The sequence below is a fragment of the Filicampus tigris genome, chromosome 20 (genome assembly GCF_054856515.1).
Source record: "Filicampus tigris isolate MCC_2025a chromosome 20, RoL_Ftig_1.0, whole genome shotgun sequence".
NCBI classification, from domain to species: domain Eukaryota; kingdom Metazoa; phylum Chordata; class Actinopteri; order Syngnathiformes; family Syngnathidae; genus Filicampus; species Filicampus tigris.
The window spans coordinates 11,635,361-11,663,086 of record NC_141236.1 but is presented as its reverse complement, the minus strand read 5'-3'; the positions used below and the strand labels follow the sequence as shown (position 1 = coordinate 11,663,086).

Genomic DNA, 27,726 nt, shown 5'->3' with positions numbered 1-27,726 from the left:
ACAAAAGCACTTTCAGAACATACAAAAAGGACGCTTTACATGTCGCTTCGGACAAAAGAAAATACAAACATGTCAAAACAATATTTTAGAGAACAAGCTACTCCAACAAATCATTGCTGCCTTGATACACGGCTCTGTACAAAACGCTGTTAGTGTTAGTCAGTGCACACCCAGTGAGTTAGTGACAGAGAGGAGACAAACAAACACACAAGTGGAAGAAGAAAAAAAATATACTCTCCCTATTGTTGACGCTTTGCCCTCCGAGCACCGTAGCATCTGCAGCTCTCGTTGGGGAACGCTACCAAAAAAGAAAGAACGTAACAGGTCTTGACATCCATGTTAACGTGTACCACTTTGATACTCACCTCAAGAGCCAAGCTGTTCATCTTGAAGCCTTCGTTCCTCTTTTTCATCACATCGATGGCCTTCTGAGCCCTGCGAAGAGAGAGGGAGGGGGGGAAGGCATTGAGTGCCACTTGGTCCAGCTCCTCTTCCACCGTTGCTAAACAAGCACATAAATGAACAGTGTTCCTTTTGGGACAGTCACTTTGACACATACTTCTGACCCTGTTGTGGTTCTGCCAGGTGACTCTCGTACCTAGCGGCTTCTGCACCCTGCTGCTGCAACAGCAACGGCGGATGTACTGCAGTTGGCCGTCACAAGCTCATTTCGTTGCGGGTTAGCCCCATCCGGCTCATTGTTCATCCTGCAAAACAATCAGTACAAGCAGGTGTGCATTTGTCACCTGATTGGCTGCTTGAGTGGTGAGTACGCCCAACTGATGGTCCTTTGCACCATCCCACTCCACTGCTGCTGAGTAACAGTCTTAAGCAGAAGGGGGTGGGGGGGGGGGGGGGGTATGAATCATACAACAAATCATGGCCAAAAATCTTCTGAAGGTTCGTGTCAACGGCAGGCTCACCACTGGCCGATGCGAGGCGGACACATCGAACTGACTTTTGACCCATCCGGCTCCTTCTCCACCCTGCAAAACAAAAAACAGATTTGTTTTGTGCCGGTCACTTCTTGACAAATCAGCCCTACAACACAGACAAGCAAGACCTCTCAAGTAGGGCTGAACGGTGAATTGCACCCGCACTCTAATGGCAATTTGACAATCCGCAACTTCGTAGTAAATTATACACAGGTAACTCGATGTGTGCAATCGCTCCGTCTGACCTCTGTTGTGCCACTTGCTTTTAGTTGCCACGTGTGTTGTTACCTTTGCCGAGTCTTTCCTTCCATCCGGCTCTTCTTCCAGCCTGCAAAAGAAGCACCAATGCACAACATGACACTTTTGCTCATTGCCATGATATCGCCACACATTTGCACTTTTACGCTGCCGCGGTGGGCTCCGGCCCGAGCGGCTCCTCCTCCATCCTGCAACGACAAGTCAAGTGCATTCGTGGAGCCCTTGAAGCAAACCAAGGTTCGTGACACCACCACCTCGTGAAGTGAGCACAGACGGAGGACGGAACCCCTTCCCGGATGCGCAGGCGGCAACAGTTCACACAATGTCAACTCATACAGCATTTCACAAGAATTCAACACGACAGGCAGACTCCTTCAGGGAAGCCGTTTCTCCTCAGGACATGGCTCGCTCGCTGGGTGGGTCTGTCGACGCAGAAGAGTCCAGAGCGACGCCTCTCGGGGAAGCAGTCCACCTCAGACTTTGTCCCGATTACGGCTGCAGAATCCACACAGCAAAAGCGTCAGAAATAAAACAGATTAGCCTAGTTGTATGTCACTTGCTTATTTGATTGGAGCGTCGACTTAGCCTGTTACCCTCACTCGCCCGTCCTTTTGTCCCATCCGGCTCATCGCCCAGCCTGCAAAATGCATAACCTGCTAGTTAGTAGTTGCGTGCTGCTCACTTCATTGTGTGCGCATGCTTTCTCTCGTCCGGCCATTCTCGCTGCCTCTCGGGCCGTCCCACTCCAGTGCTGCCCTGCAAGTCATCAACAAGGGTGGGGTAAGCACGACTGAAAGGGGAAAATATGACGCAAAACAAGCAAAGACCAGACTCGCACAGCCGAAGATCCGCTGAAGGTTCGAGTCGGCTGACGGTCGAGGGCGGCGCAGACGAAGGCTCTCCGGCAGTCGTAGGCGGCGACTGGGGCTTCGCCGCCACTCAGCTGGACGGCGAGTACGATGCTCTGCTGTTGGGCCAAAAACGGGCATGTTTGGGCCACATTGCTAAGCCCGACGCTTGTGTGATTGAACGGCATTTGTCGGCTTTCCTTACCTGACTTTTGAACCATCCGACTCGTCCGCCAGCCACAACAGCAAAAAAGGAAGATTGGTTATGTACGGTCACTTCATTTGTCGAGGTACTCCTTACCCTGGGTCCGGTGCCTCTCGTTTCCGCTCACCTCCCCAACCCTGAAACGCACTTTCATATTTAGTGATGCGCGTAACATTTTTCAGACTTGTACAAAGCCTGCCTACACTGTACATGCCAGCTTTCCAATCGACCTCCTCAAACAACAAAAAGCTGCTCTGGAGCCAGACAAGCCAAACAACTCCAAGATTCCTTGCCAAAGAGCACTCAACCTTACAGACACGTGTCCAACCATCGACTCGAAAACATTGTCCATCAGACCTTTCTAAGATCGATCAACCGGCAACAGCAACAACGCTCCCAACCTACGCGCAACCAAGGCAAACCACAAAGCTCACGACTCTGCGCCCTCCGGTTCTACATTTTCAGGCGACCCTTGGACAGATCATACTCATGTGTGCCGCTTGATGCTTCATTTGTGGAACTGCTCCTCGTCTTCATCCGGACTCTGCAACTAAAAAAAAAAAAAAAACACATTGTAGTTGTGCCCCTTGCTTATCAAATTGCCATGTGCTTTGTTACCTCTGGCCAGCTTTTCCCATTCATCAGGCTCCTCTTTGACCCTACAAACCTGCTTTTGTACATTTCTTCAAAGAAGTTTTAGTGTTGACCACTATGACAGAGTGCACCCTAAAACCAACACACTGCACATTAGCTCCTTGACGCTTCCATTCGTTTGAAGAAAAAAAAATAAAGCTTTTCCTCCCACTCAGTTGGAGCAACCTTTCAGTGTAGACAGTGAACATGTCACTTCAGCTCACAAAACAGTTTCTGTTGAGGCATCGATGAAGGTTGCACATTTGGACAGTCTGTCCCCTTCCAATTGGACTAAGACTAAAAAAAAAATAAAAATAAAAATCAGTTTAGACAAGATGGAATCAACTTGTACACAGTTCCATCCATAAATGTCAAACAAGCTGAAACTTTACACACAATTATTTTCACCTGGTCTGAGGTCCACCTGCTTGCTTTGTATTGAAGGAGCCCTGCCTTCATATTTAGTTCTGCAAACAATCAAGAGAAATTACGTTTATAACATAACATGCAAATGTTGTAATAATTACAGATACTAGCTAGAGCGACAGTTTCGAAAGAAAATACATGTGAGTGTTTGCTGCCGAAAATACATTGTGGTTGACGACAGTGAATTAGCATCGAACCGAATCCGTGAAATGTATTGAAAGATACTAGTCATGGGCACAGCTACACATTAAGACATTCATGTTTTCATTTTAGCACAACTTACCTCAGGTTTGCAGTCCAAAATTACAGCATGGCATGAGGATAGCTTTGCCGTCCAAATCGGATGAAGTGTCGCCTCCGACAGGAAACCGGAGAAATGAATGCTCGCAAAATGTTTCTTTTTTGTTTTTTTAACCGGCAGCGGAAGAATACAGTCGGGATTTTTTTTACCATTTGGAGCGGAAAGGGTTTAAATGAAAATTCGTGACAATTGGCGTGAAAGAGTACACAAAACCACATTCACAAGTTTGCAAAACATTCATACCACCTGAAATAAAATGCACCATATTCAATAAAACCCCCAAACAATGAGTTAAACAAAAACCATTACAGTTCAAATGCCGAGTACGAAGGCATTGTCATTGACAACAATGGAGAGAAAAAAAATAAATAAATAAAAATGCTGGCCAGCATTAAAATAAACCAAAATTATTTGAAATCATTGCAAAACAAAGAGGACAATGTGCTAAATCAAGCAAAGGGAAGTGGATTGAAATTGCTGTGCTCAAAACTCAAACGCCGTTGCGTGCCTCAAGTGTGCAAATCTTTCAACAAATAAAATGTCATTGGCCAAACGGCCAAAAAACGACAAACGTTTGCTCGTGTGTTCACTTACCTGAAAAAACGCCAAGCGGCCGGTCGCCATCTTGCCGCACCTGTGCACTGCACTCGAGGAATCTCCTTCTGCACACCTGTTCCAAATCACCGGCATGCCTCACGTCACGTGCACCAATCCAAGCAAACTTTTGCTTCTGCTTGTTCAAGCGAAGTTGCGTCCCTCAAGTGTGCAAACCCTGCAACAAACAAAATGGCATTGTAAGAAACGGCAACAAACGACAAACATTTGCTCGAGTGCTCACTTACCTGAAAAAAAGCCAAGCGGCCGGTCGCCATCTTGCCGCACCCGTGCACTTCACTCGACGATTCCTTCTGCACACCTGTTCCAAATCAACCAGCAGGCCTCACTTCACGTGCACTAATGGGAGCCAGCCTTCTTCGTCTGTTTGTTCATCGGCACTTTGCACACTAGCGCCACCTGGTGACGCGTCATGATGACTGCTTGGCTCACTGTGGAATGGAAATCGTTGCTTCTGGTCAGTACGAGAAATGCTGTCGGGACAACTTCCCGGGATCCCGGGAATCCAAAAATAAATAGACGAGCCGTTTTTCCATTTGTATCCCGTGCTATATTCGACTTTCTGTCGTAGAAATAGAATAAATACATAAAACCGGGTGCGTGTCTCTTTTGGTCATTGGATATTATAAAGTCAAAAATGTTTCGATTTTCAATTTTTAATTCTTAAACGAAAATATGTGCGTGCGTGGGTGCGTGCGTGCGTGCGTGCATGCATGCGTGCGTGCGTGCATGCATGCGTGCGTGCATACATATATACATACTTATTTATTTATTTATTATAATGTGTTTATTTATTTATTTTGGTAGTGGAGCATAAGTGGCCAAAATGTACGTTATCACCCAGGCGGACACACTTTTGTTCGCTGGCTTTTGATCAGATCTGAAATTTTCGGCTCTTTTCCGGTGTCAATTGTATATCGTGTTTTATGTTAATTTATTGATTAACACCTGTGTATTTTGGCCTTTTATTACAATACAATACCATACAATTTTATTTATATAGCGCATTTCATAACAGCTAGAGCTGCAACAAAGCACTTTACAAACAATACAATAAATTTAAAAAAAAAAACAATAAAAGGTTGTGTTACACGTATTAATATAGATTTAAATAATATGTAAAATATAAGTAAAAATATAAATGAATAAAGACAAATTAATAATCAATTATTATTGTCATTATTATTATTATTTATTGTTCATTGTTTGTAAAGTGTTTTGTTCCAACTCCAGCTGTTATGAAATAAGCTCTATAAATAAAAATTGTATTGAATTGTATTGTATTGTACTGACCAGGAGATGGCGATAGCGTAGCGCCTGAAGACGGTCCGTGTCTCTTTTGGTCGTTGGATATGGCGTTTGGGTCCGTGTACCTTACGTTCATTCTATTCTAATTGTGAAACGCAAATCAAAAAAGTAATTTAGGGTTGTATTTTCAATTTTCATTTTTGAAACAAAAATAGCATATTCATTTTAAGGCCCCTTTTAAAGATAAACTACAAAATATGTGGAGTTTTCTGGAAAGGGCTCGAATTTCCGTATTCCCGGTTTCAATATTACATTTTCAATTTTTACGCTTTCCAGCCGTTGGTAGCTTCGTTTTCAGAGCGAGGAAAAGTTGGTTTGACATTCTGACGTTCGATATTCAGTTAGTGTTAGGGACCATCCACAAATTTATGCGCAATGGTATCATAAATTGACAAAACTTCTCCAAAAGGACCTATATAAAATACAATTTGAGGTGTAGTAGTTAGAGGCTTTACTTTGCCACCTACTACAGCAATCAGGATGAGAAAAAGTGTTTCACTTGATTGGTGAATATTTGTGTCAATTTAGCACTCTACTCATCCTTGAATTGGCTCCAACTTCTCCCAAATGATCTATATAAGGAACATTTGAGGTGTAGTAGTTAAGTGCCTCCCTTTGCTCATCTTCTACAGGAATCAGAATTATAAAATGTTAATTAACTGATTTTTGGTGAATATTTTTGTCAAATTATGACACAAACAAACATAACACTTGTTGACTGTCCCTAACTCGAATATCGAACGTCAAGCTAATTTTTTCTCGCTGAGCTGCACCCCAATTGTAATAAAATGGTCGAAATGTTCGCATGCGAGAGATTTAGCGCGACCATTTCTCTTATTAAATATCCTTAGGGTTCGAGGGACACCATTGTGTTGGTAGCTGTAAGTGCGGGCTCCACTAAATAGACGAGACCGAGACGGCTCCGAATTGAAGGGCTTGCAATCGTTTATTTTACAAAGTCAAAACAGTAACTCCCCTAGGCCACAAGAGGGCGCTCAGGGTTAGCGCATGCATTTAGTCTCTACCTGTTCTACCATAACAACTACGTCGCCCGGACTTCAAATTCGCGCCAAACCGAATCTACTTCTGTTAGCGCTGCCGAGACAGGCTAAAGTACTGCTTTCGGATAAAGGACCTCTGGTCACTTTGTAATCGAGATTTTAAAATAACCCTGCAATTTCGCATTTTGGATTAACATATTTTGGATTCTTCGCGTTTATATGGGAATACAAAAAATAACAACAAGAAAACGATACATAATCCAATTCAATAGCTATATTTTTATGCAAAACGTGTCGTATTTTATTTTTTAAACCAGCTCCAATTATTGAAAAACACCCCGTTTTTTGTTTTCAGATTTGCGTGCCTAAATCGGAAATAGAATGAACGTAAGGTACACGGACCGTACACGGACCTACACGGACCAAGGAATCAGTTAATTTCTCGCCTCAGCAAATCGATTAAGGTGATTTCAAAGGTTGCTGTTGTTTTATGTACGTGTGGTCATAGATGACAGCTCGACGCCGGGGCCAAAAACCGCGCCCCGAAGCATGACGTACGCGGAAGTGGGGCCACGTCACCAAAGGCGAGCTAAAAGACTCACGAAGCCGGTGTGTGCTGCACCCGTCAAGGTTGCAAACAACAACAACAACAACAACAACAACAGTAACAGTAAGTTTGCTAAAAATCAGTTCGGCGACGATGCAAGTTAGCAGGCTCTTGAGCGTTTTGTTGGCATCAGTTTGGCGTTTGTTCTGTACGAATTAAAGTGGGACTCTCGGCGAGTAGGGCGGACATGTCGTTTGAATTCCTGAGTTTATGGAGTTTGAACTTTGGCTTTCCTTCTTGTACTCTTCACAGTTTTACAGTTCTGTCGGTGTGGACATTAAAGCACATTTGAACCCTAACCCTGTTATTTTATTATTAATACAATCTTTACTTACTTAAAAAAAAAATCTTCTTCAAATGACTCATCTGTCGTTTGCCGTTGAGCCCAAATGTTATTAAGCCCAACTCTGATTTAGAACGTTTTGCAATAGAGTCTGCTTGTGCTTCTAAAAGTATTTCAGTTAAGTTTAGAATCATTTTAGTCACAGTCCAATCTCAATGCTGTTTTTGTGGTGTTTGTTTCAGTGATGGCCCACTTGGAGGAAGTGTCCAAACTGTCCGAGGTGCACCCCAAACCCCCAGGCTTGGTCTTGCAGTACGGCACAGCTGGTTTCAGGACCAACGCCGGCCGTCTGGATCACGTCATGTTCCGCATGGGCCTGCTGGCCACGCTGCGATCCAAACAAACCAAAGCCGCCATCGGCGTCATGGTCACCGCCTCGCACAACCCCGAGGTGCTCCTTGATCGACCCCGTTTAAAGTTGACACCTTTGCTCTGTCCTAACTTCCCGTTGGTTTCGCAGGAGGACAACGGGGTGAAGCTGATTGACCCCATGGGCGAGATGGTGACGTCCGCTTGGGAGGCCTACGCCACCCGGCTGGCCAATGCGGAGCAGCAGGAGTTGCTTTCGGTGCTGGAGGACATCGTGGAGAAAGAAGACATCGACAAGAGCCAGGGAGCCTTGGTGTTTGTGGGCAAAGACACCAGGTGCCATGAGAACAGCACATTTGAATCAGAGAGCTTTATGTGTCCCTAATATCTTTCATGCCCATTCGTAAATATGTGTTTTACTTGTTTTCGTTTGTGCGATATTTCAATTTTTGGGGTTTCCCGTTGCTTAAACGGTCAGGATTGCACGAATATCAATGCTATTCGTTAGCCCGTTGTGTGCTCATGTTACGCTAGCAGACGTTCCAACGTGATGTGGCCGTTTTAAATCCACAAGATGTAATTGTCTTTGTTTATTTTGACAGTTAAGGTCAACGTGAACGATCTGTCCGACTGCTGCCTGTGAAGTTGATTGAATTTGTTGCCAAATGTTCATCTCTTTGTTGTATCATGTAATAATGCACGCAGGAGCAGCAGTGGCAGCCTGTCACAAGCAGTACTGGACGGCGTGTGCTCATTGGGAGGACACAGCAAAGGTTGGCGTCACTGGCCCGTACAGACGAGTATATCTCTTGAGTTTGAGATCTTACCCCCTCGCATGCGTCCGTCTATCCAATAAGACTACGGCTTGGTGACCACCCCGCAGCTCCACTACATGGTTTGCTGTCACAACACGGCGGGGCGCTACGGCGAGGACACGGTGGAAGGATACTACAGGAAACTCTGCCAGGCCTTCATCGAGCTCACCAAAAATGTAAGCCCCTCGGCTTGGATTGGTTCGCTTGTGAGCGGGGGTTGACACCGGTGGCAAACGTACTTACTATGTAGTCTGTACTGGACTAGAAGTGCAGATCATTTTGTAACTTAAATAAATAAATAAAGCACACATCATCTACCAAAGTTGGATAAAGTAAAGCCTATTTTGACAGTGGAAGGAGACGTGTCGGCAGCAGTTCGAGTAAAAAGTCATGAGGGAAATAGTCAAGTACTTGTCTATGTGTGTTGCGCGTAGACGCCCAACCGTACTGACGACCAGAAGCACCTGACGGTGGACGGCGCCAACGGCATCGGTGCGCTGAAGCTGCGCGAGATGGAGCGTCACCTCAAGAGGGAGCTGCAGATTTCCCTCTTCAACCAAGGTCACGGGAAGCTCAACCACCAATGCGGTGCCGACTTTGTCAAAGTGCAGCAAACGCCGCCCACAGGTGGGTCGCGTGCCGACGCAGCCTTTTGGGTGTGGTGCAAGCGTCAAAATGACGTCGCTCCTTCTGATTGCCACTTTCAGGGAATGTGTCAAAGAGAATTATTTTTCAATGCTGAAATATTTTGTTTCATTTTATTCCTGATTTTTTTTTTTTTCAAACGTCTATTTTTGTTGTTATTTTTTATATATGGTATTCATTTTAATGAAGGTTTTACATTTTTCTTTTTCTTTGTTTATCTTTTTTTCTAAGTTTATTTTTTTGTCCTTCTATTAAAGGATATTTAATCATATAAAGTTTTTAAATATTTTTTTAGCGTTTATAACTTTTTATTGGATTGGTTAATATCCTACTGTATGTATTCATGATCAAATATTCATACTTTGTTTCGTAATTTATTTTAATGTACTTTTTTATACTTATTTTTTCATCTTGTTATACATTATGATAAAATATTTAAAATTCTATGCATATTTTCAGTTTATTATATTTTTTCATAATGCATTCCGTTTTGCATTTTTTTAAATAGTTATGATGCATTTTATTTTTGCACTTTTTTGATTGACATAATTGAAATATATTATACTATTGAAGTCATTTCCTATAATAACACTGGTCAGCAAATTTTTACTTCTTTTTTTTCAATCAGATATATATGACATTTTACTTTAACTTCCTGCTACATGTCTGCCATTTCTACTCCTGACGTTGCCCAAAATGTTCCCAAAAGTTGTTCTTGCCTTTTCCGTGCTAGGCGTCAAGGTCCAACCCGGCGAGCGTTGCTGTTCATTTGACGGCGACGCCGACCGCATCGTTTATTACTACACCGACTCTGACGACCGCTTCCACCTGCTGGACGGGGACAAGATAGCGACGCTCATCAGCACCTTCCTCAAAGAGCTGCTCATGCAGGCATGTTTGGGAGCGCCTAGACGGGAAGGCATCGGGCTGCAGTAGGTCAGCGGTCGCCGATGGTTTTTCCACAGCCCGCTGCTGATAAACGTGTTTGTTTTCATTTAGGCCGGCCTGAATTTGAAGATAGCGGTGGTGCAAACCGCGTACGCTAACGGCAGCTCCACACGCTACCTGCAGGACACCATGAAGGTGAGCACACATGTTCCTACGTTCACACAAAGGATACATTGACGTGCTTTTCCGCATCGGTTCAGGTGATCGTGAGGTGCACGAAGACGGGAGTGAAGCACCTCCATCACGCGGCGCAGGAGTTTGACACCAGCGTTTACTTTGAGGCTAACGGCCACGGGACGGTAAGAGACCTCGGGGAATTACAACTAGATTTACCTCACACCCCCACCCCCCCTTGCTAGCAGGAACAGCAGCACTTACCGAGGTATGAATGTAATGTCAAAAATCAGTTAAGATGGTGTCTTATGATGGCCACCGCGTTGTTAACAAGTTCCCTGCACAATATTAAAGGCGATATTATATTTGAAATGCCATTGCGGAGGAAAGCAGCAGCACCTACTGAGGCATGGAGACAGCCTCGTAGAGGATGTAGATGGTTATGTACAGCTTTTGGGGTCTTTAAACCATTTTTCTCTTTAAAAAAAAAAATAATCGATTTGCCTGGGGCTTTGTCACTGAGTCTGTTTAAAGCGCCTCGTTCTTGGGTGTGATTCAGCCGACATGGCGCAAAGTAAAGCAGGGCGCTATTCAAGAGTTCAAGCTGATTGATAAGCAGTGTCTGTAATGGAATAGGAATCGCTAAATTCCCATGTGCGTGTTCAGGTGTTGTTCAGCAGAGCAGCCGAGGAGAAGATCAGGCAACTGTCTGAGGACGTCAACACAGACGACACCAGGAAGAGAGCGGCCATTCTGCTGCAGCACACCATCAACGTCACCAACCAGGTACCAAGATGAGAAGAGCCAACGGTGTCCTTTTAAGGACGGGAGCGCATAATCACGTTTCTACCACTGTTGCGTCTTTCTACCTTAAAAGCCGAGAGAGCGTACATGTATTTTTTATTATTCAATTATCGGTCTCTTAACCAATAAAATGCATCAGAATATACACGTGACGGTGTCGTAAGCCCGCGGCGGATGTGCCGGAATTCTTTTGAGTGATTATGGCGGACGCCGCAGGCGCGGGAGCTCTTAAATGAGTAACGGCAGTGATAGAGATGACGCGACTTTGAACGAGTAGAACCAGCCGAACGTGATATAGGGTTAAGATATATGTTGGTAGACAATGACAATATCGACGTCTTTGTCACAGAATAGAGGATGGTAATTACCACTCGTTGTTCTTACATTAAAAATAGTGCTTCTCTTGCACTGACACTTTATTTGTATTATTATTTTATTATAATTGTGTTTCTATTTGTTACAGGGTCTGAGATATTATTTTGTGGGTGTTGAATTTCTTTGAAAACTTCAGGTTTTCAAGCATAATTCCAAACACGACAGACGGTTTTGGGGAGCTGTTGAGCCAGGCGCTACACTGTAGGCTTTAATGGGTTAAAGTGGAAGTCAACCCAAACATGTTTTTTTCAAGAATGTGTTCTATGCAGGCCCACTAGTTGAAACAAGGCGTTCTGATAAATATTGCGTTTGTGGAATAAGAGTTAATCCACCCGTTTTGAGCCATCTGTGGGGGCGGCCATTTTGTCACGTCTGTCGCCTGAAAATGACATCACAACTGCGCAGGGCTCAGGTAGCGACCAATCACGGCTGACCTGTTTTCTGAAACTGAGCCATGATTGGTCGTTGTCTGAGCCCTGAGCAGTTGTGATGTCATTTTCAGTCGACAGATGTGACAAAATGGCCGCCCCCTGAGATGGCTAAAAACGGGTGGATTTTGCTGCTTAACTCCTATTGTGCAAATGCAATATTATGATAATGAAAATTATGAAAACATATGTTTGGGTTGACTTTGACTTTAAGTAACTACCGCCATGTGCTTTTCCTCCCACAGACAGTCGGTGACTCCATTTCTGACATGCTGCTGATCGAGGCGATATTGGCCTTGAAGGGAATGACGGTGCAGCAGTGGGACGCCATCTACAGCGACCTGCCCAACCGGCAACTTAAAGTCAAGGCAAGGCAAACGGAGGCACCGGTGCCTTGTGCTCGTTCTGCTTGTCATTCAACGTCACTTGCACGTGCGCGGCAGGTGTCTGACCGCCGGGTGATTGACACGGTCGACGCCGAAAGACGCGCGGTGAGCCCGGCGGGCCTACAGGACGCCATCGACGCCTCGGTGGCGAAGTATGAACACGCTCGCGCCTTCGTGAGGCCGTCCGGCACCGAGGACGTGGTCAGAGTTTACGCGGAGGCGGACACTCAGGTGAGGACGGACGGCGTCAGCTTGTCTGCCTGCTCGGCTTGTTTGCATTTGCGCATGTTGCTTACAACCTTGCATGTGTGTGCGTTTTGTTTTTTTTTAGGAGAGCGCCGACTCCTTGGCACATGAAGTGAGCCTTGTCGTGTATCGCCTCGCAGGCGGGGTGGGAGATGAACCGAAACCTTCGCACTAGTGTTGTCACCGTACCAATATTTAGACTTAGATACCGTAACTGCATGTACTGCTACTACTACTACTTGATACTGGTCCTGAAATGATACTCAAACGCAGTCGAGTAATAGCTGACAGCGAAACAACGTCAAATTCTTTCTCCGTTTCTGGGCCGCTTATACTCACAAGGGTCGCAGGTGTGCTGGTGCCTTTTTTTCCTCATTTGTATTGATTCAGAAAATAATAAGAATGGTACGTAGATGACTGTTGATAAAAACACATTTTGAACATTTTTGTAAACACTTTTGAACAATTTAACACAAAATATTTACCATTTTAAAAACTACTGAACATATTACATATATCCGGTACAGGGGCGTACAAAGAGGGGGGCAGGGGGTAATGGGGCGGGGCACCCAGGCATCCACGACAGATGATTTTATGGGGTGGACAGTCCTATTGATGCCATGATGACTCATAATACAGAAAAAAAAAATACCGTCTGCACCCTAATTCAGATCTACACGCAAAATATTACAGGTGCAATGATTAATCAACAACTATTTGATTATCAAATTAATCAATTATTTTTGATTATCAATTAATCGTTGAGATATATTTTAATTTAAAATCATGACCTACCGGTACTTAGTAGGTAAATCAACATTACTATCGAATGTTGACTCTATACAGTTTACAATCAAATCATGAATTAAAGAGTGTTTTTTTTTTTTGTACTGTGACCAGCCTGTCTTTTCAGGTAAACAAAATATGTTTACAGCAATCAGACTTCCTGGTTGAACTGTGCTGCCCAAATAAATCATGGAATGAAGAGCAAATTGTCCCTTTTCTGATTGAATCAGCACAGTCAAAACGTTTTGATTGCTTGCTGTTTATTGTTGTTAAACAAAAAAAAAAAAAAGCACCCTCATCTACACACACGTTAGAAGTATTTGGACATGAAGGAGGTAGACAAATTATTTTTGGCATCGAACCTCCCCCTCCCTTGATGTGATGTTAGACAAAAAGCCACATTGGATTAGTTCTGCTTGGTCACCATCAGAAGAGCGTACTTACAACGGCAACCTAAATTCTCAGCTTTGTTCCATTATATTCATTGACGGCAAATAGTTTGTTCATCATTTCCTACCCACTTCCAGCACATCTTTGATTTATTTATTTATTTTTGGTCCACACTTTGATTTTATCCCAAGTGTTGCCATTTCAATCTAATCTGCCCAGGGCCTTCAGAATCAATAGTGCTGGCCAGTTGAACTTGGAGTTATTTTAGCCACGGAACAGTTTCTTGAAAGATTTCACATTTGCCCTCGCAGGGCCAGAATGCTGACCCTTGATGACATCAGACTTTTTCTGTCCTGCGGTTGGTCAGAGCAACACTAATCGCAGCCAATTTTGACGAGCAACACATGAATGCCGTGGTGATGCCCTTAATGCATTTAATAATCAGCATCTCTTCTAAGTATGATGTATATTATTTTTGTCATTTTATCTGCTAAATATTGATTGTGAACGACTCAGAAATCAGCCACAGGGAATACTCACGTCCTTCTTACAAGTACCCATCTCCTCCCTCAAGTCTCGCACGCCGTGGACGCGTTTGGCGGATGCGAAGCCACATCCAAGTCCAGCTTTGGTCCGCGGCCCGTGGACATGCCGTAGCACAGGGCCACCACACTAGCACTGCTCAAAACACACACGTTTCACAAATGCTTTCAAACGGATCCAGAATAACTACACAATTCCTTCAAAAGTGAGCAAACGGATTTGGTAAGACCTTTCAGTTACCCCCTTCCGCCCTCTTCGGGTGAGGCTTGCAGGCCGGTGTTGGCTCTCCTGACCTGGGGGAGATGCGCTGCACACCTGGAGTGTGTAGACGGCTGGCATCTCCATGAGGGCGCTAGGAAACTGACGGCGGTAGGAAGACATCCTGTCTGGACTGGAGCTCATAGTGCTGATTTTTCTGCAGGTCGCTCCCGCCTTTGACTGGCACCAGTACGAGGCCAGTCCTTATATCGTTGGCCCTTCCTTGGAAATCTGCAGGAAAGTTGGAGCTGCCCGGCCCATGTGTGACATTGCCTGCAAGCAAAGCATCTATCGAGTTTGTGCCAAGAAAGTTGCACAGATGATACATTGAGCTCATAATTAAATGTGGGGTTGACTTAATGTGACATGATTGCATAATGATTAAAGAAAATCAAATTCAAAGTTTTTGTCTTGATGAACTGTTTACAATAATAATCATCAAAATTGTAAACTATTCTAGAACAAGCTATATGGCTTATAATTTAGTAGTAATGATGAAAACAGACTCTTCCGTCAACTTGAACTAGCAAGCCCATTGTTGGATCAAAATAATTTCACGAAAACATCATTTCAAAACCATTTTTATCTTGATAAAATAATAGTGAGAAGCGGAACCTTGTTTTTCTTAGCTCGCTCGTTCCTTCCGGAACGTGTATCGCGTTACTCAAGTGTTTCCGGCGTCCACTTCTTTGCAGTAAATTAACGCAATTTTAAAGTGTTCTCTTCTACCTCGTCTCGTCCGCAATGGCTGGAAACTTCTGGCAAAGTTCTCACTAGTAAGTTTGAAGCAGCAAGATGGACATGATACGATTGTATCGCCGTAGCCGCCGTCTTTTTCTCGGGGCCTAGCATTAGCCGCGCGGAAGCTAGCCGCTGCTCTCGAACTCTGCATAGTAGACAAATTGCTTTTCTCTGGCTCAAATCGTGCGACAATTGAAGTTTTCAAAGTCAACGCCACGTTTTAACCCTGAATGTTAAGTTTGTCAGGAAGAATCAGTTGTGCTTAGTAACAGCTAGAAAAAAGGCTACTGTTAGTTATGTCAACATTGGTCGCTTAGTGGATGTCAAATGTTCTTTTTGGAGTCACTCCCTTGCCACTCTGTCGTGCTGTTGGAAATGTTAAGTGAGAAGGGATGCACCGAACCCCCTTTTCCAAACTTGAGTACAAGTACTCACATTTGAGTACTCAAGTACTGGTACTTGTCAAAGCTCTTACTTCTATCTGATGTGATTTCTTTTTATCAGATATTGTTCAAAAACTCAAGCTGGTGCGGTGGTGTCAATGTCGATTTCTTTTTTTTACTTGCCATTTTTTTTTCAATTATCAACCCACAAAATGTACAGTCAATGTCAAAGTATGTGATTGGTTAAATCTGAACACAGCCATGTTGCCAGTTATAAGAGGGTGTGTAAACTTGTGCAACCACATCATCTCAAGTGTGTATTTTTACTTAGGCTTTAGATTTTTTTTTAAATTATTGTAAAGGTTGTAAGTCAGAGTGCTCCAAAACAAGTTTTCAATTGGCCGATAAGTGAACAATACGTTTGCAATGTGGAAATTCCTCTGTAGCGATTGCGGATTAGGGAATGAGTTGGAAGATTGGGAAGACATGGTGGGAAGTGGCTGAAATGCACAATTTTGTCTTGGCCAAGTCTGCAGTGGGTGTTGGACAAGCAGGACCTCATGAAGGAACGACAGAAGGACCTCAAGTTCCTCTCTGAGGAGGAATACTGGAAGCTGCAGATCTTCTTTGCTAACGGTGTTTACCTCCCGTCATACTGCACCAACTCAGTTGCACATTTTGCGCTAACAACAATTCTATCAATTGCACGTCCAAAAGAAAACTTATTATTTATATTCATTGGAAATAGATTTGGTGAATATGTCAAAATTAGGTTCATTTGACACATTCACCAAATTAGTTTCAGCTCTATACATATTTCAAATCAAATACAAAATATGGCATTCGTGATGTTCAGTGGGTTAATCAAAAGTGAATTTGAAATAAAAAATGAATTTGAAATATTTTCTATGTGAAATATTCATTTGAAGTATATTTTAAATTGCAGATTATTTGACTGATTAAAAAAATGTAGTTTTTCATTTTTGACACTTCAAATTTGAAATATTCAAACATATTACTTATCCTTTCAGTTACTTTGAAGTACTTACAGATATAACGGGGAAATATTTTGCATATTGACCCAAATTAATTTGAAATGGGAATTTTTTGAAGATGTATTTTGTGAGAGGAACCTTGAATCGCTGTGCTTTTGTTAGTCATTCAGGCGTTAGGAGAACACTTGAAGCTGAGGCAACAGGTTATCGCCACCGCGACCGTCTACTTCAAACGCTTCTATGCAAGGCAAGCCCCGAAAGAGTCATGTCTGAACAATGTGACAATTACCCAACGTGATATTTTGGCAGTCTGGCCCAATATTTGTGATAACTTGGAGTTCTTTCCCTCGCCACAGATATTCCCTAAAAAGTATCGACCCAGTTCTCATGGCTCCTACCTGTGTGTTCTTGGCTTCCAAAGTGGAGGTATGGACACTTTCATGCAGCATACGATTAAGTCCTCACTGAAAAAAAAGAAGAATAAAATGAAACACAATGAATGGATCAAGCCAGCATGGTACAAGGAAAAAAAAAACTGCTGCATTTTTTTAAAACGGAGAGCAGGTCTGTGTGATGATTATACGCCCAGTCTACATTACTCATATTTTATGATGATGATTTGGTTTCTCATAAAATGAAGACTTTTTTTTTGTTAGGTAGCATATCCTTATACAATTGATTCTCATTCTCGCAAATTACATCCATATTTCTAAATAACTAGTCTAATTACTTTTTTTTTTTTTTTAATATTTAGAAAAAAATGCTTTCCTGTGATGGCGTTTTGCCTTGTACAATTACAACATTAATCTCATTAAATTAAGTCAAACATTACACCTGTTCTCATATTTTGCAATGTCTCTTCTTTTTTATTTTTAGGAATTTGGAGTGGTTTCCAACACAAGGCTGATCTCTGCAGCCACGTCTGTGTGTCAGTCAACACACACTCACAATCTAGTCACCAGTCTAATCGCTGGTTTTTAATATACAGATTTTGTTTTGTTTTTTTTTTTCCCGTCGAACTAGTGAAAACAAGATTCTCATACGCCTTCCCAAAGGAGTTCCCTTACAGGATGAATCATGTAAGTAATACGAGCACCTGTGAACGAGAATGGCGAAGGTCTTTGTGTTGGGCATGTCGGATCTCTCAGCAGGGTGTCGAGGCGTGAGTCCGTTTCATTTCCGTCGCCGCATGTCAACCTTTATTGATAGCGCGAGTGTTTGTGTCGTGACATGAGGACGGGAGCGAGTTGCTCTGACTTCAGGATGTCGTATGGAGACGTGGTATTAACGATGGCGTCGTTCAATCGGGGACAACGGCCGTGGTGGGCGTGGGTGCCTTAAACTGGATGGAAATGTAACCGCAGAGGAGGGAGGAGGGACACATCATAATTACAAAATGAAAAGATTAGTGGTTATGCTGTATGTCTCTTGACGATTATACAATAAATAGCAACTTCCTTTTACCATAAAAAAAAAAGGTTGTCCTGCATTTTAAGCCTTCAGAACCCCACCAAATATGCACTTCCTGTTTGGGCAGAAAACTAAGATGGGTCTGAATGAATTGCGTTGATCTGCTGCTTGGCAATTAGTATTTGTTGACTTTGCCCACTCATGGTGGTCATTGTGTTGTCTTTGCAGATATTAGAGTGTGAGTTCTACCTGCTGGAGTTGATGGTGAGTTGCATGTTTGTTTATTAAGGTATAACGAGCTCATTTTAACATGGATTAAAATGATCTTGTATTGAGGTTTGAAAACGATACAAAACATTTGACCTCTCTTTGGCTATGGGCTGTTATTGTCTTAACACATACATAAATGTTTGGGTCAAATCTTCCACCGGTGTGGCCAATTTAGAGCGCCTCATTGTTGGCTTTGAGTGCTTGCATCACAGAAAAAGGCAGAATAGCAAGGAGGGATGATTTTTTTTCTTTTTGTGGGGCATAAAGTCCGACTTGATGGCTAACATATGCTTCGGGCCGGCGTGGTCATTTAGAGTGCCACGTTGTTGCACCATGGACAACCCGGTGGAACATATTCTGGAGGCTTTCGGGGTGGCTCAAAATTCGAGTTCTGTGTAAACGATGTTTACATGGGAAATGAGCCGTGTGTAAGGGTTACGACGAGCTGCTATGTTTTGCGCTTCAGGACTGCTGCTTGATCGTGTACCACCCATACAGACCACTTTTGCAGTACGTGCAGGACATGGGCCAGGAGGACATGCTGCTGCCGCTGGCCTGGTCTGTCTGTCGTGCCTTTTTGTTTTTTCTTTGTGCCTACTGTCAGTGATGTGTAACTTCTGTGCCGCGTCCACCGCCAGGCGCATCGTGAATGACACCTACAGGACCGACCTGTGTCTGCTCTACCCCCCCTTCATGATCGCCCTGGGTACGTGCGACAGGTCCCCCCCCCCCCCTCGCCGTCACGGCCGGCATCGCGCCACCCCTCCCGTCCGCTGTACTTACATTTCTTGTCGTTTTGCCTCCAACCAAGCGTGTCTGCATGTGGCCTGCGTGGTGCAGCAGAAGGACGCCAGGCAGTGGTTTGCGGAGCTGTCCGTGGACATGGACAAGGTTAGACTCGCAACACGCATTCGAAAGACAGTTGGAGAAAAGTGGAAGTGGACCCCAGTGTCCCATACAGAAAGACGGATTATTTATTTATTCTAAAATGTGCATGAATAATTCAACAAGGCGTTCGGACCAAAGAACAGAATGTCACAACTGCTCTTCATTGAGTCTGAGTGAGCCTGTTAACTCTAGCGTTATTTATTCATTTTAAATATCAGATTTCAACTAAAAATGGTGCGATATCTTGCCACGTTCTTATTTAGTTGGTTATTTTCCCCCATTAGCTAATGAAATAAAATTTCACTTCTATACGCCAACGTCGTCAATGTTCTCCCGCGTTCAGATCCTGGAAATCATCCGCGTCATCCTCAAGCTGTACGACCAGTGGAAGAACTTTGACGACCGCAAGGAGATCGCCGCTGTGCTCAACAAAATGCCCAAACCCAAACCGCCTCCCAACAGGTTCGTTCAATCGCCACAAAATGGCTGCCGGTCCGCAGAAAGTGAGCGTTTGTGTTTTGTCGTTGTTCTTCCCAGCGAGAACGATCAGAGCTCCAACGGCAACCAAAGCAACTCGTACAACCAGTCGTAGCGCCGGCATAAAAAGTAGCCAGCGGTCGGCACATCGCGTTACACTTGGACCCTTTTTCTCTCCTCTGACCTGCCGTTGCAGTCAAAAAGGGAGGAGGCATGATGACGATCGAGGATGAACATCCTGACGTCCTTGAACGCCACACAGGAGGACACTCCTTTCAACAACAAAACTTGATCACAACTCTCTATACTGGGAGGAAAGTGTGTGTGTGACTGAATAATGTGTGTAAGTAACATCTGTATAATGTGCGAGGTGTGTGTGTGTGTGTATTGCTCAGGGTGCGGTAGAATTGTTCACTAGAAGTAATGTGATCCTTTCAATACATCAATAGACTTTTTAAACCACCTCGGTTTTGTAAATATGACCACATTCATTCATGATGATTCCACTTTTTTTTTTGTTTTAATTTCCATTTTAGATTTGATGCCCCCCCCAACTGAAATAGAAGCTCTTTTGTTTAAAATTAGCTTTTTTTTTTTTTTTTTTTGCATTTATTTAATGGTGGAATCGATAAACCTGTGCACAAATGCGTGAACGTGTAGTTTTGCGGCGTATGTGCAAGGTACTCTGAAAGCCTTACAAAATGAAAGCTGCTGACATTGGAGAGGACACGGCGTTCTATTTCGTGACGTGAACTACGACAAGTTTGGATTTGGCCAAACAGTCCTGAAGTGTGGTTTTCTTCTTGAGTGACTTCCATCCCCTCACATGCACGCACGCATCACCGTTGAGTCATATTAAATATAAACAACATTTTTACTAATGTGTGCTCTGAAGTCACTGAGAGAACTAGAGCATTCCTGCAGCGCGGTAGTGGAGCACTTCACTGAATTCTGGCAGTGTTCATCTGCTACATGACTGTTGTTCACTTAAGTCTCAAATGTTTTGGGGTTGTTTTTTTTTTTTTTTTTTAAAAGGGCTTTCACCCGACTGGAATATTCCGTTACCTGAAACCGTTTTGTCTACTTGAATATAATGCTAATAAAATGTTTGGTGTACAAGCTTGTGTCACTCTAAGCACTCAAATATCAACAAAAGCCTTGGAGAGGACAAACGGTACTAAGCAAGAACACAAGTTTTGAATATACCGTATACATGTTGCTGGCGTCGGGACAAAACCTTGTGCCTCCAAAACGGTCACTTTTCAGGAGACCCCAAAAATGGCAAGTTTGCTCAACCATTAACATTGCATCGTGAAAGACAGCGAGCCATTTTTTTAACACTTTGGACAATAATCTGTAAAAATAACGTCTGTGAACAGACCAATAGTATAGATTTTTTTTTTTTTAATACAAAATTCGTGACTTGAGGTTTTGGCCTGACGCCAGCAATATGTTGGGCAAAGTCAGATAAAAACATACAATAAGAAACATCTAGTGCGTCTTTGTGATATGCATATTGCACGGACCAATATTACGATGGCGATATTTTTTTTTTTAATATATTGTGCATCCCTGTTTAAGACAGGACAATTATAGCAAACAATCAAGTCCAAAACGAGAATGCTCACAAGGTAAGGCACAACTCAAGCCCAATCGCTCACACTCGGACTGACCGGCCAACCTGACTCCAGCTCTTTGACGCTCACTATGCCACGCCCCTTAAAGACACACATCCAAAACACGAATACTACAGTAGGCAGTTGTGAACTTTTACTGTGAAGGGGCCCAACCGGAAGCACCGCGACTGACGCGTCCACCCTGACGGTGGAGGACCAAGAGGAGCTTGGAGGTGTCGCGGATGACGTGAAGGAACCCGCAGCGGGGACGAACCGCGGCCGGGGTGCTCGTCGTGTCCGCCGGCCCGCCGCCGTCGACCCCGCGGCACCCATGAGGCCGACAGCGAGGCGGAAAGCGGGCGCGGACGGCCACGAGCATGTGCTGCTGCTGGCAAGTGGGCTTGGCCTGGACGCGGTCGTGCGCGGTTGACCTCGGCCGGAGCCAGGGCGTCTCTGCCGGTGGGAAGCCGTCGTTTTATGGGGCCATCGTCGCCCTCCCCGTGGGTGGCGACCGCGGCGCTATCATGTCGGCTTTGGGCTCGGACTCGTGGTGGCGAAAGACGCTCTATCTGACCGGAGGAGCTCTGCTGGCCGCCGCTGCCTATTTGCTGCACGAATTGATGGCTATCAGGTAACAACACATCGGGGGGGAGGGCGGGGGGCTGTGCTGCGGGGTTGTTATTACTTAATCTTGACAGGTAGGGCGGGGTGAGAGCGCAGTCTGCGTGGAGAATATGGACTCGTGAGTGGGCGACCGTGACGTAACGGAACGCCCACTGCCCTACACATGCTACATAACGACACGTGCATGACATTTAACCAGTGTGCTGGCCGAGATTGTACGAGTTCGGTACGAGTATCCGAAAAAAGGGAAAAATAGCAACCTAACACTGCAGCTAATTGTTAAGAAATTAGCTGTGTCTGTGCACATATGCACCATTTTGTGTTCAAATATCCATTGCTTACAAAGTTCGAACACTATCAGTGCTATTTGTTAGCCCGTCGAAACCGTTTTACATTGTGTTAGCATTTGGAAAGTGGAAGGCAATGTTTTGTGGTTGTTTTAAATACACAAAACGGCACTCTTATATTGAATTTTCACAAGTCCAAAAAAATCATTTGTTTGTGCTCAGATAACAATTATTTAAGGGTGTAAAACTGCCAAGATATTGATGCTGGTTTTATTAGCCCGTCGATGGGGTTTCTTATGTGCTACCATCTGGAAAACTAACTTCTATTAGACAAAGATGGTTTGGTTAAATGATTTTTTTTTTCGTGTTGAGTCTTACACTAAACCTCAGCTGGGAGTGGCAATATACACAACGGTTACATGTACTTGCACACTTTGTTGATGAGTTAGACACCGCCATCTAGTGGTGGAGGGAAAGTTTGAAATTGTGGTTGGACATTTTTTTTTTCAAATCTAATACAGTATTCCTATACTATTTACCTAGCAATATTTTAGTGACTAATGAGGCTTTGTTCTACATAATGTGGTCAAACAATTTGTACATCCATCTTTTTCTTCCAGTCTGTGAACACCACACGTGTCATTTCCACACTGATGCGTGTCCACAGAGCGAGTAGGCCGCTTGCGCCCCCCCCCATCCCTCCCCCGCGTGGATTCACGTGACACAGTGCAAGCTGTCGTGTGTCACGAGACCGCTGCTTATTATTTTTGACAAGCAAAAGAGCTGTCAATCAACTGAAGAGAGAGAGAGAGAAAAAAGACGATAGCAACAACAAATCTGCCTTCACAAATGCTCACTTGTGGAGAGGTCTGAGCTAGTATGGAAAACGGACCATTTGATTTCTTAAATTGATTTGATATAGAGAAGCACAGTGGCTAATTTTAGTTACTAACTGGGCCATGGGAAAAATCAAACTCCCGATACCATTGTATGTCTCTTACTGTGTTCATTTTACCGATTGTAGTTGTGCATGTGTGTGTTTTTTGGTCGGCCCAGAAAAGAAGAAGAGTTGGACTCTACAGACGCCATCATTCTGCATCAGTTCTCCCGGCCCAAGAGCGGAGCCCCGTCCCTGTCCCCCTTCTGCCTTAAGACGGAGACCTACCTCCGCATGGTGGACCTGCCCTACCAGGTAGCTCGTGTTCTCGCTCTGATTAAAGGGCCGCTCAAAAGTTTTCGGCATGTCACGTTGACGGACGAGGTCAGACGGGAGTCTCGGCGGACTGAGGTTTGAAGATGGCAATGTGATCGACGCTGCGAGCGGGTGAAAGAGAACCAACTAACTAACTAACTAACCATGTGTGAAAGAGAGGGAGGAGAGAGCCTACAAAGCAAATTCAGAGATTTGTTTCCTCATGCAAAAGGCATATTTGAAGATAATGACTGAAAATGTGCAAAGACTAGAAAAGCATCTTCCATCTTGGGATAGTCCGCGGCCGCTTTAGAGCGCCTTGTTGTTGGCCACGAGTGCGCGCACGTCATGCTGAGAAAGGTGGAAGTGCGAGGCGGGCAGAAAAAGAATAAACGTGGGACTTGACAACCGAGGCTTTGCGCTGGCGTGGCTACTTTAGAGCGCCTCGTCGTCGCGATGTATCAAACCAGAGGCTGTAAGCGCATATATTTTTGTGACTCTAACCTGTAACTACGTAGAGCATGCGTTGGGGGTAAAAACGCCTGTTTTGTTTGTTTTTTTCCTCCCCTTGCAGAACTACTTTGACGGGAAGCTGTCGCCGCAGGGCAAGATGCCGTGGATCGAGTACAACCGCGAGCGCGCGTGCGGCTCCGACTTCATCGTGGACTTCCTGGACGAGCGGCTGGGCGTGAGCCTCAACAGGGGCTTGACGCCGCAGGAGAAGGCCGTGTCCCGCGCCGTCTCCAAAATGGTGGAGGAGCATTTCTACTGGTGACTATGTGCTTACGTGTCAACGGTTTTCCGTTCCGATTATTCCGAATTTACGGTATAACAAGTGCTAAACGTGTACTATAATACCATGTGACATTCAAACTGTTGTAAATGTCAAGTTTGACATTTCGCATCTCATAAGACACACACACACATCCATTATTCTTTGGCAAAATATTTCTAGTGGGGTTTTTTTTTTACGGGGCTGAAGCAGACGAATGGGATTTCAATTGGAGAAAAAGGATTTTGCGCGCGTTTGAAAACGAAGGGCGGTCGATCACGTGACCTCCGGTCCACGCCCCCCCAGGACCATCGCATACTGCCAGTGGGTGGACAACCTGGAGGAGACGCAGAAGCTGTTGCCCGTGAGCGGGCCGCTGAGCCGGCTGCTCAAGTGGATCCTGAGTCACGTGACCGGCGGCATCGTCAGGCGGGAGATGTACGGCCACGGGATGGGACGCTTCTCCAAGGACCAAGTCTACGCCATGATGGAGAAGGACATGCGCACGCTGGCCACCCTGCTAGGTGAACCATTTGGAAAAATCTCCCAAGTGACATTTTTGCTTTTTGTCAATAACGGGATTATTGTTATCGGGCCTGCGTGTGGATCCGGGCCTGGGCTTGTGTCACTTCATCTGCGATGACTAATTACTGCCCTCCTGAGGTGAAAATGAGCACTGATGTCGTGTGCTTCCTGCGTCGCAGGCAATAAGAAGTACCTGATGGGCTCCAAGATTTCAACAGTGGATGCCACAGTGTTCGGGCACCTGGCCCCTGCCATGTGGACTCTGCCCGGAACGCGAGCGGAGCAGCTCATCAAAGGTGAGCGAGCCCGACGTGCCGTGACGCCATCTCGCGTCGCATCTCATGCGTGTCGCTGTCCAGGCGAGCTGATCAACTTGGCCATGTACTGCGAGCGAATTCGCCGACGCTTCTGGCCCGAGTGGTTCGTGGACTTGGAGGACTTGCGCTACGACGACGCGTCCGGGAGCGCCGCCTCGGCCTCCGAGCTCGCCGACCTGGGCCTCTACTCCCGCACGGACACCTTGGAGGACGACACGCGCTCGCGCTCCGCCCGCGCCGCGAGCACGCCGCCCATGTCGCCCGCGAGCGACCCGACGGGCATTTCGCTGTACGACTCGGACATGGACACCGAGTGCTCCGAAATGGAGCCGCTCAAGTGTTGACCAAAGTTAAAAAAAAAACGAGCCCCAATCTGAGACCTAACTCCTCCATGTGCGTGCGTGTGTTGCGTCGCCGTAACCGTGGCAACCATTTGCGACTATTGTTGCCCCTTGTGAGACAATAGCGCCACCTAGCCTTGTGCAGGCAGAACATGAAACTACATAAGAGTCATACAGTATGGGCAAATACTTTTCACTGTAAATACATGCAAATTATACATACTGTTTATATTAGGGCCGCACCTAAAGATTATAGTCATAATTGATTAATCTGCTGATTATTTGGTCAATTAATCAGATGGGGAGAAAATAAAAGTTTTAATTTCCATCCCTGTATTCAAAAAGTGATGTTATTTCAGTTTGTCCTTGCGAAAACTGCACAAACAAATGAATTAAGATTCCGTGACTGGTTTGGTCTGTAACATGTCAGAAAACCGGCAAAAATCTTGGTCGTTATGGCTTTTATTTTGATGGACCACAAAGATTGCCAGTGGTAAATACGCGATTTCTGTCGTCCTCCATGAAAGCGGACCGACTATCTTTGTGTTGAATCCAAACAAAACATTTGCTTTGACGTTGGCAAACAGTGAGCAGCATTTTTGTAATGGATCAAACCAGTGAATCAGAAGTCATTTGTGTCATTTTGAAATGATAGCCTCTTTCTGAATAAAGGGATGGAAATTAAGTTTAAAAAAAAAAGATAATAATCTGATTCATTGATGAGTTGACAGACTCGACAGACTAATCGATGATTAAAATAATGGTTGGTTGCATTCCTAATGTAGAGTATCGATTGCCTGCAAATATTGAACATTTGATCTCCTCCTAATGATGTAAATACGTTCCCAGTCAGAAAGTCAAGCTCCTTTCCGTCATGCTTCTTTTGTTTTGAAGTTTACATTTTTTTTCCCATTTTATATATTTTTTTGTTCCCCCCCCCCTGTTCTTTCATCCCAGGAAATTGTGCAATTTGATCCAAATTGGGATTGTGTGGGCCTTGGCGGAGGACTTTTCCCCACTGGAGTGCCGTTCTTGTTATTTGTAGATTTATTTTCAAGTTATACGAGAAGGTCAAAACCAAGTTAGTCGAACTCTAACTACCATCCTGACAACTTGTGAGCCGCAAAGCTCCCAGCGACAGATGTGCACGGCCGCTTTGTTATGTGCATTTGCCATTCAACAGATGCGCATGAAGAGAGCCGTGAGAATGTAGAAATGTTGCTTGCGCAACATGAGATGACGTTTGTTGAGGCACAACGAGGCGCTCTAAAGCAGCCGTTGGTTGTCAAGTTTTTTTTCCCGTCCCACCTTTTCTGAACCTCACGCTCCCGCTTTTCTCACTGTGCGCGTGCACTCACGGCCAACAACGAGGCGCTCTAATGCGGCCATGCCAGTGGACTCTCCAAAGGAACGGAAGCCCAAAAAATGGAAAAAGTAAATAGAGGAAAAGGGTTGAAAGCTACTTGTCAGTCATGTTTTCAGCGGTCATCTTCAAACATGAATTATGCATTTGGAAACAAATCTCTTAATTGGGTACAACGTGGGTCCACTTTTTAATATTTTGAGTTAATTTTTTTTACATTCTTGCCTTATGCCATCCTTATTCACATTTGGCCTTGTGTGGGGAAAAGTTTTTTTTTTTTTTGGTATGATTTATATTTTATTTATTTATATACGACTATCACTGTAAATACATTTTTTAAAAATCATTTTGCAGTATTTTTGAATTGAATATAGTGTCGCTACGTTGTTTTCGCATTTGATTTGGTGCACTTGGTTATGGTCATTTTGTGAACGTATCGATTGATTTGTGTCCTGTCTTCTCAAAGCAGACAACGTGTATTGTTCCCACTTGTTCCCGAAGTGCAATCGCAAACTTCAAAGCGCCAGTCGTCGCCACCTGCAACGTCAACTTTTGTGTGGACAAAAGACATTTTACAGGGACCCACTTGTGCTTGTAGACGATAGAAGCCATATGACGCCATCTTGTTCTATGTTGTGTGTGTGTGTGTGCGCGCGCGCCTCGGGTCATCTCATGGACTGTAAATACACAGCGTGGAGTGCCGTTTGAGCATTGATTCCATATCCTTGATCTCCAACTTTGTAGCAGTACGCTCTTTGTCGTCACTAGTTAGACAACTCGGTGCATTAGTGTCTTATTTGTAACATTCCCCCCCCCCCACTGCCAGTGTTACTTTTGGCCTGCTAGCATGATCTAAAGATGGATTTGAAGGATATTGGAAGAAATGCTGAAAGGGCTCCCCATGAACACATAACGTGTGGCGTGAACAAGATAACGTGTATCGTCATGTAACGTTCTGAATGTATGTAGAGATAATGGATTAAATAGAGTATGTGTGA

At 44.5% G+C, this 27,726-nt stretch overlaps 4 protein-coding genes across 13 annotated transcripts; 3 read left to right on the top strand and 1 right to left on the bottom strand.

Moving 5' to 3' along the window:
* Positions 1 to 4: 4 nt before the first annotated feature.
* On the bottom strand, positions 5 to 21,937 carry LOC147128358 (uncharacterized). Of its 9 annotated transcripts, none has more exons than XR_015083761.1 (14): positions 19,110 to 21,937; positions 17,045 to 17,110; positions 14,499 to 14,800; positions 14,267 to 14,404; positions 4,449 to 4,652; positions 3,288 to 4,378; positions 2,247 to 3,176; positions 2,032 to 2,160; positions 1,787 to 1,949; positions 1,224 to 1,688; positions 924 to 986; positions 560 to 826; positions 366 to 435; positions 5 to 298 (listed from the first exon to the last, which is right to left on the bottom strand). XR_015083761.1 is itself a non-coding variant. In XM_086018231.1 (14 exons), the coding sequence occupies exons 7-12, from the start codon at positions 2,260 to 2,262 to the stop codon at positions 696 to 698; spliced, it is 453 nt and encodes a 150-aa protein (XP_085874357.1). In that variant the 5' UTR covers positions 2,263 to 3,176; positions 3,288 to 4,378; positions 4,449 to 4,652; positions 14,267 to 14,404; positions 14,499 to 14,800; positions 17,045 to 17,110; positions 19,110 to 21,937; the 3' UTR covers positions 5 to 298; positions 366 to 435; positions 560 to 695. The 9 variants fall into 9 exon arrangements, 2 of the variants coding, with proteins under 2 accessions (XP_085874357.1, XP_085874358.1); XR_015083763.1 differs by having other exon boundaries at positions 1,224 to 1,949; positions 2,247 to 2,972; positions 3,066 to 3,176; XR_015083767.1 differs by having other exon boundaries at positions 1,224 to 1,949; positions 3,276 to 3,346; positions 3,589 to 4,378.
* pgm3 (phosphoglucomutase 3) lies at positions 6,924 to 13,542 on the top strand. Its single transcript, XM_086018226.1, has 13 exons — positions 6,924 to 7,200; positions 7,663 to 7,871; positions 7,941 to 8,125; positions 8,495 to 8,562; positions 8,647 to 8,780; positions 9,039 to 9,231; positions 9,983 to 10,140; positions 10,249 to 10,332; positions 10,398 to 10,496; positions 10,978 to 11,097; positions 12,164 to 12,286; positions 12,362 to 12,535; positions 12,636 to 13,542. Exons 1-13 carry the CDS (start codon positions 7,080 to 7,082, stop codon positions 12,723 to 12,725), a joined length of 1,758 nt encoding a protein of 585 aa, XP_085874352.1. The 5' UTR covers positions 6,924 to 7,079; the 3' UTR covers positions 12,726 to 13,542.
* On the top strand, positions 15,162 to 20,810 carry ccnc (cyclin C). Of its 2 annotated transcripts, none has more exons than XM_086018228.1 (12): positions 15,162 to 15,303; positions 16,181 to 16,287; positions 16,809 to 16,893; positions 17,003 to 17,072; positions 17,523 to 17,574; positions 17,670 to 17,725; positions 18,285 to 18,320; positions 18,793 to 18,884; positions 18,965 to 19,032; positions 19,138 to 19,217; positions 19,558 to 19,676; positions 19,752 to 20,810. In XM_086018228.1, the coding sequence occupies exons 1-12, from the start codon at positions 15,272 to 15,274 to the stop codon at positions 19,804 to 19,806; spliced, it is 852 nt and encodes a 283-aa protein (XP_085874354.1). In that variant the 5' UTR covers positions 15,162 to 15,271; the 3' UTR covers positions 19,807 to 20,810. The 2 variants fall into 2 exon arrangements, with proteins under 2 accessions (XP_085874354.1, XP_085874355.1); XM_086018229.1 differs by having other exon boundaries at positions 15,177 to 15,303; positions 16,098 to 16,287.
* faxca (failed axon connections homolog, metaxin like GST domain containing a) lies at positions 21,479 to 27,726 on the top strand. Its single transcript, XM_086018227.1, has 6 exons — positions 21,479 to 21,938; positions 23,275 to 23,410; positions 23,985 to 24,181; positions 24,489 to 24,706; positions 24,887 to 25,003; positions 25,067 to 27,726. The coding sequence occupies exons 1-6, from the start codon at positions 21,685 to 21,687 to the stop codon at positions 25,366 to 25,368; spliced, it is 1,224 nt and encodes a 407-aa protein (XP_085874353.1). The 5' UTR covers positions 21,479 to 21,684; the 3' UTR covers positions 25,369 to 27,726.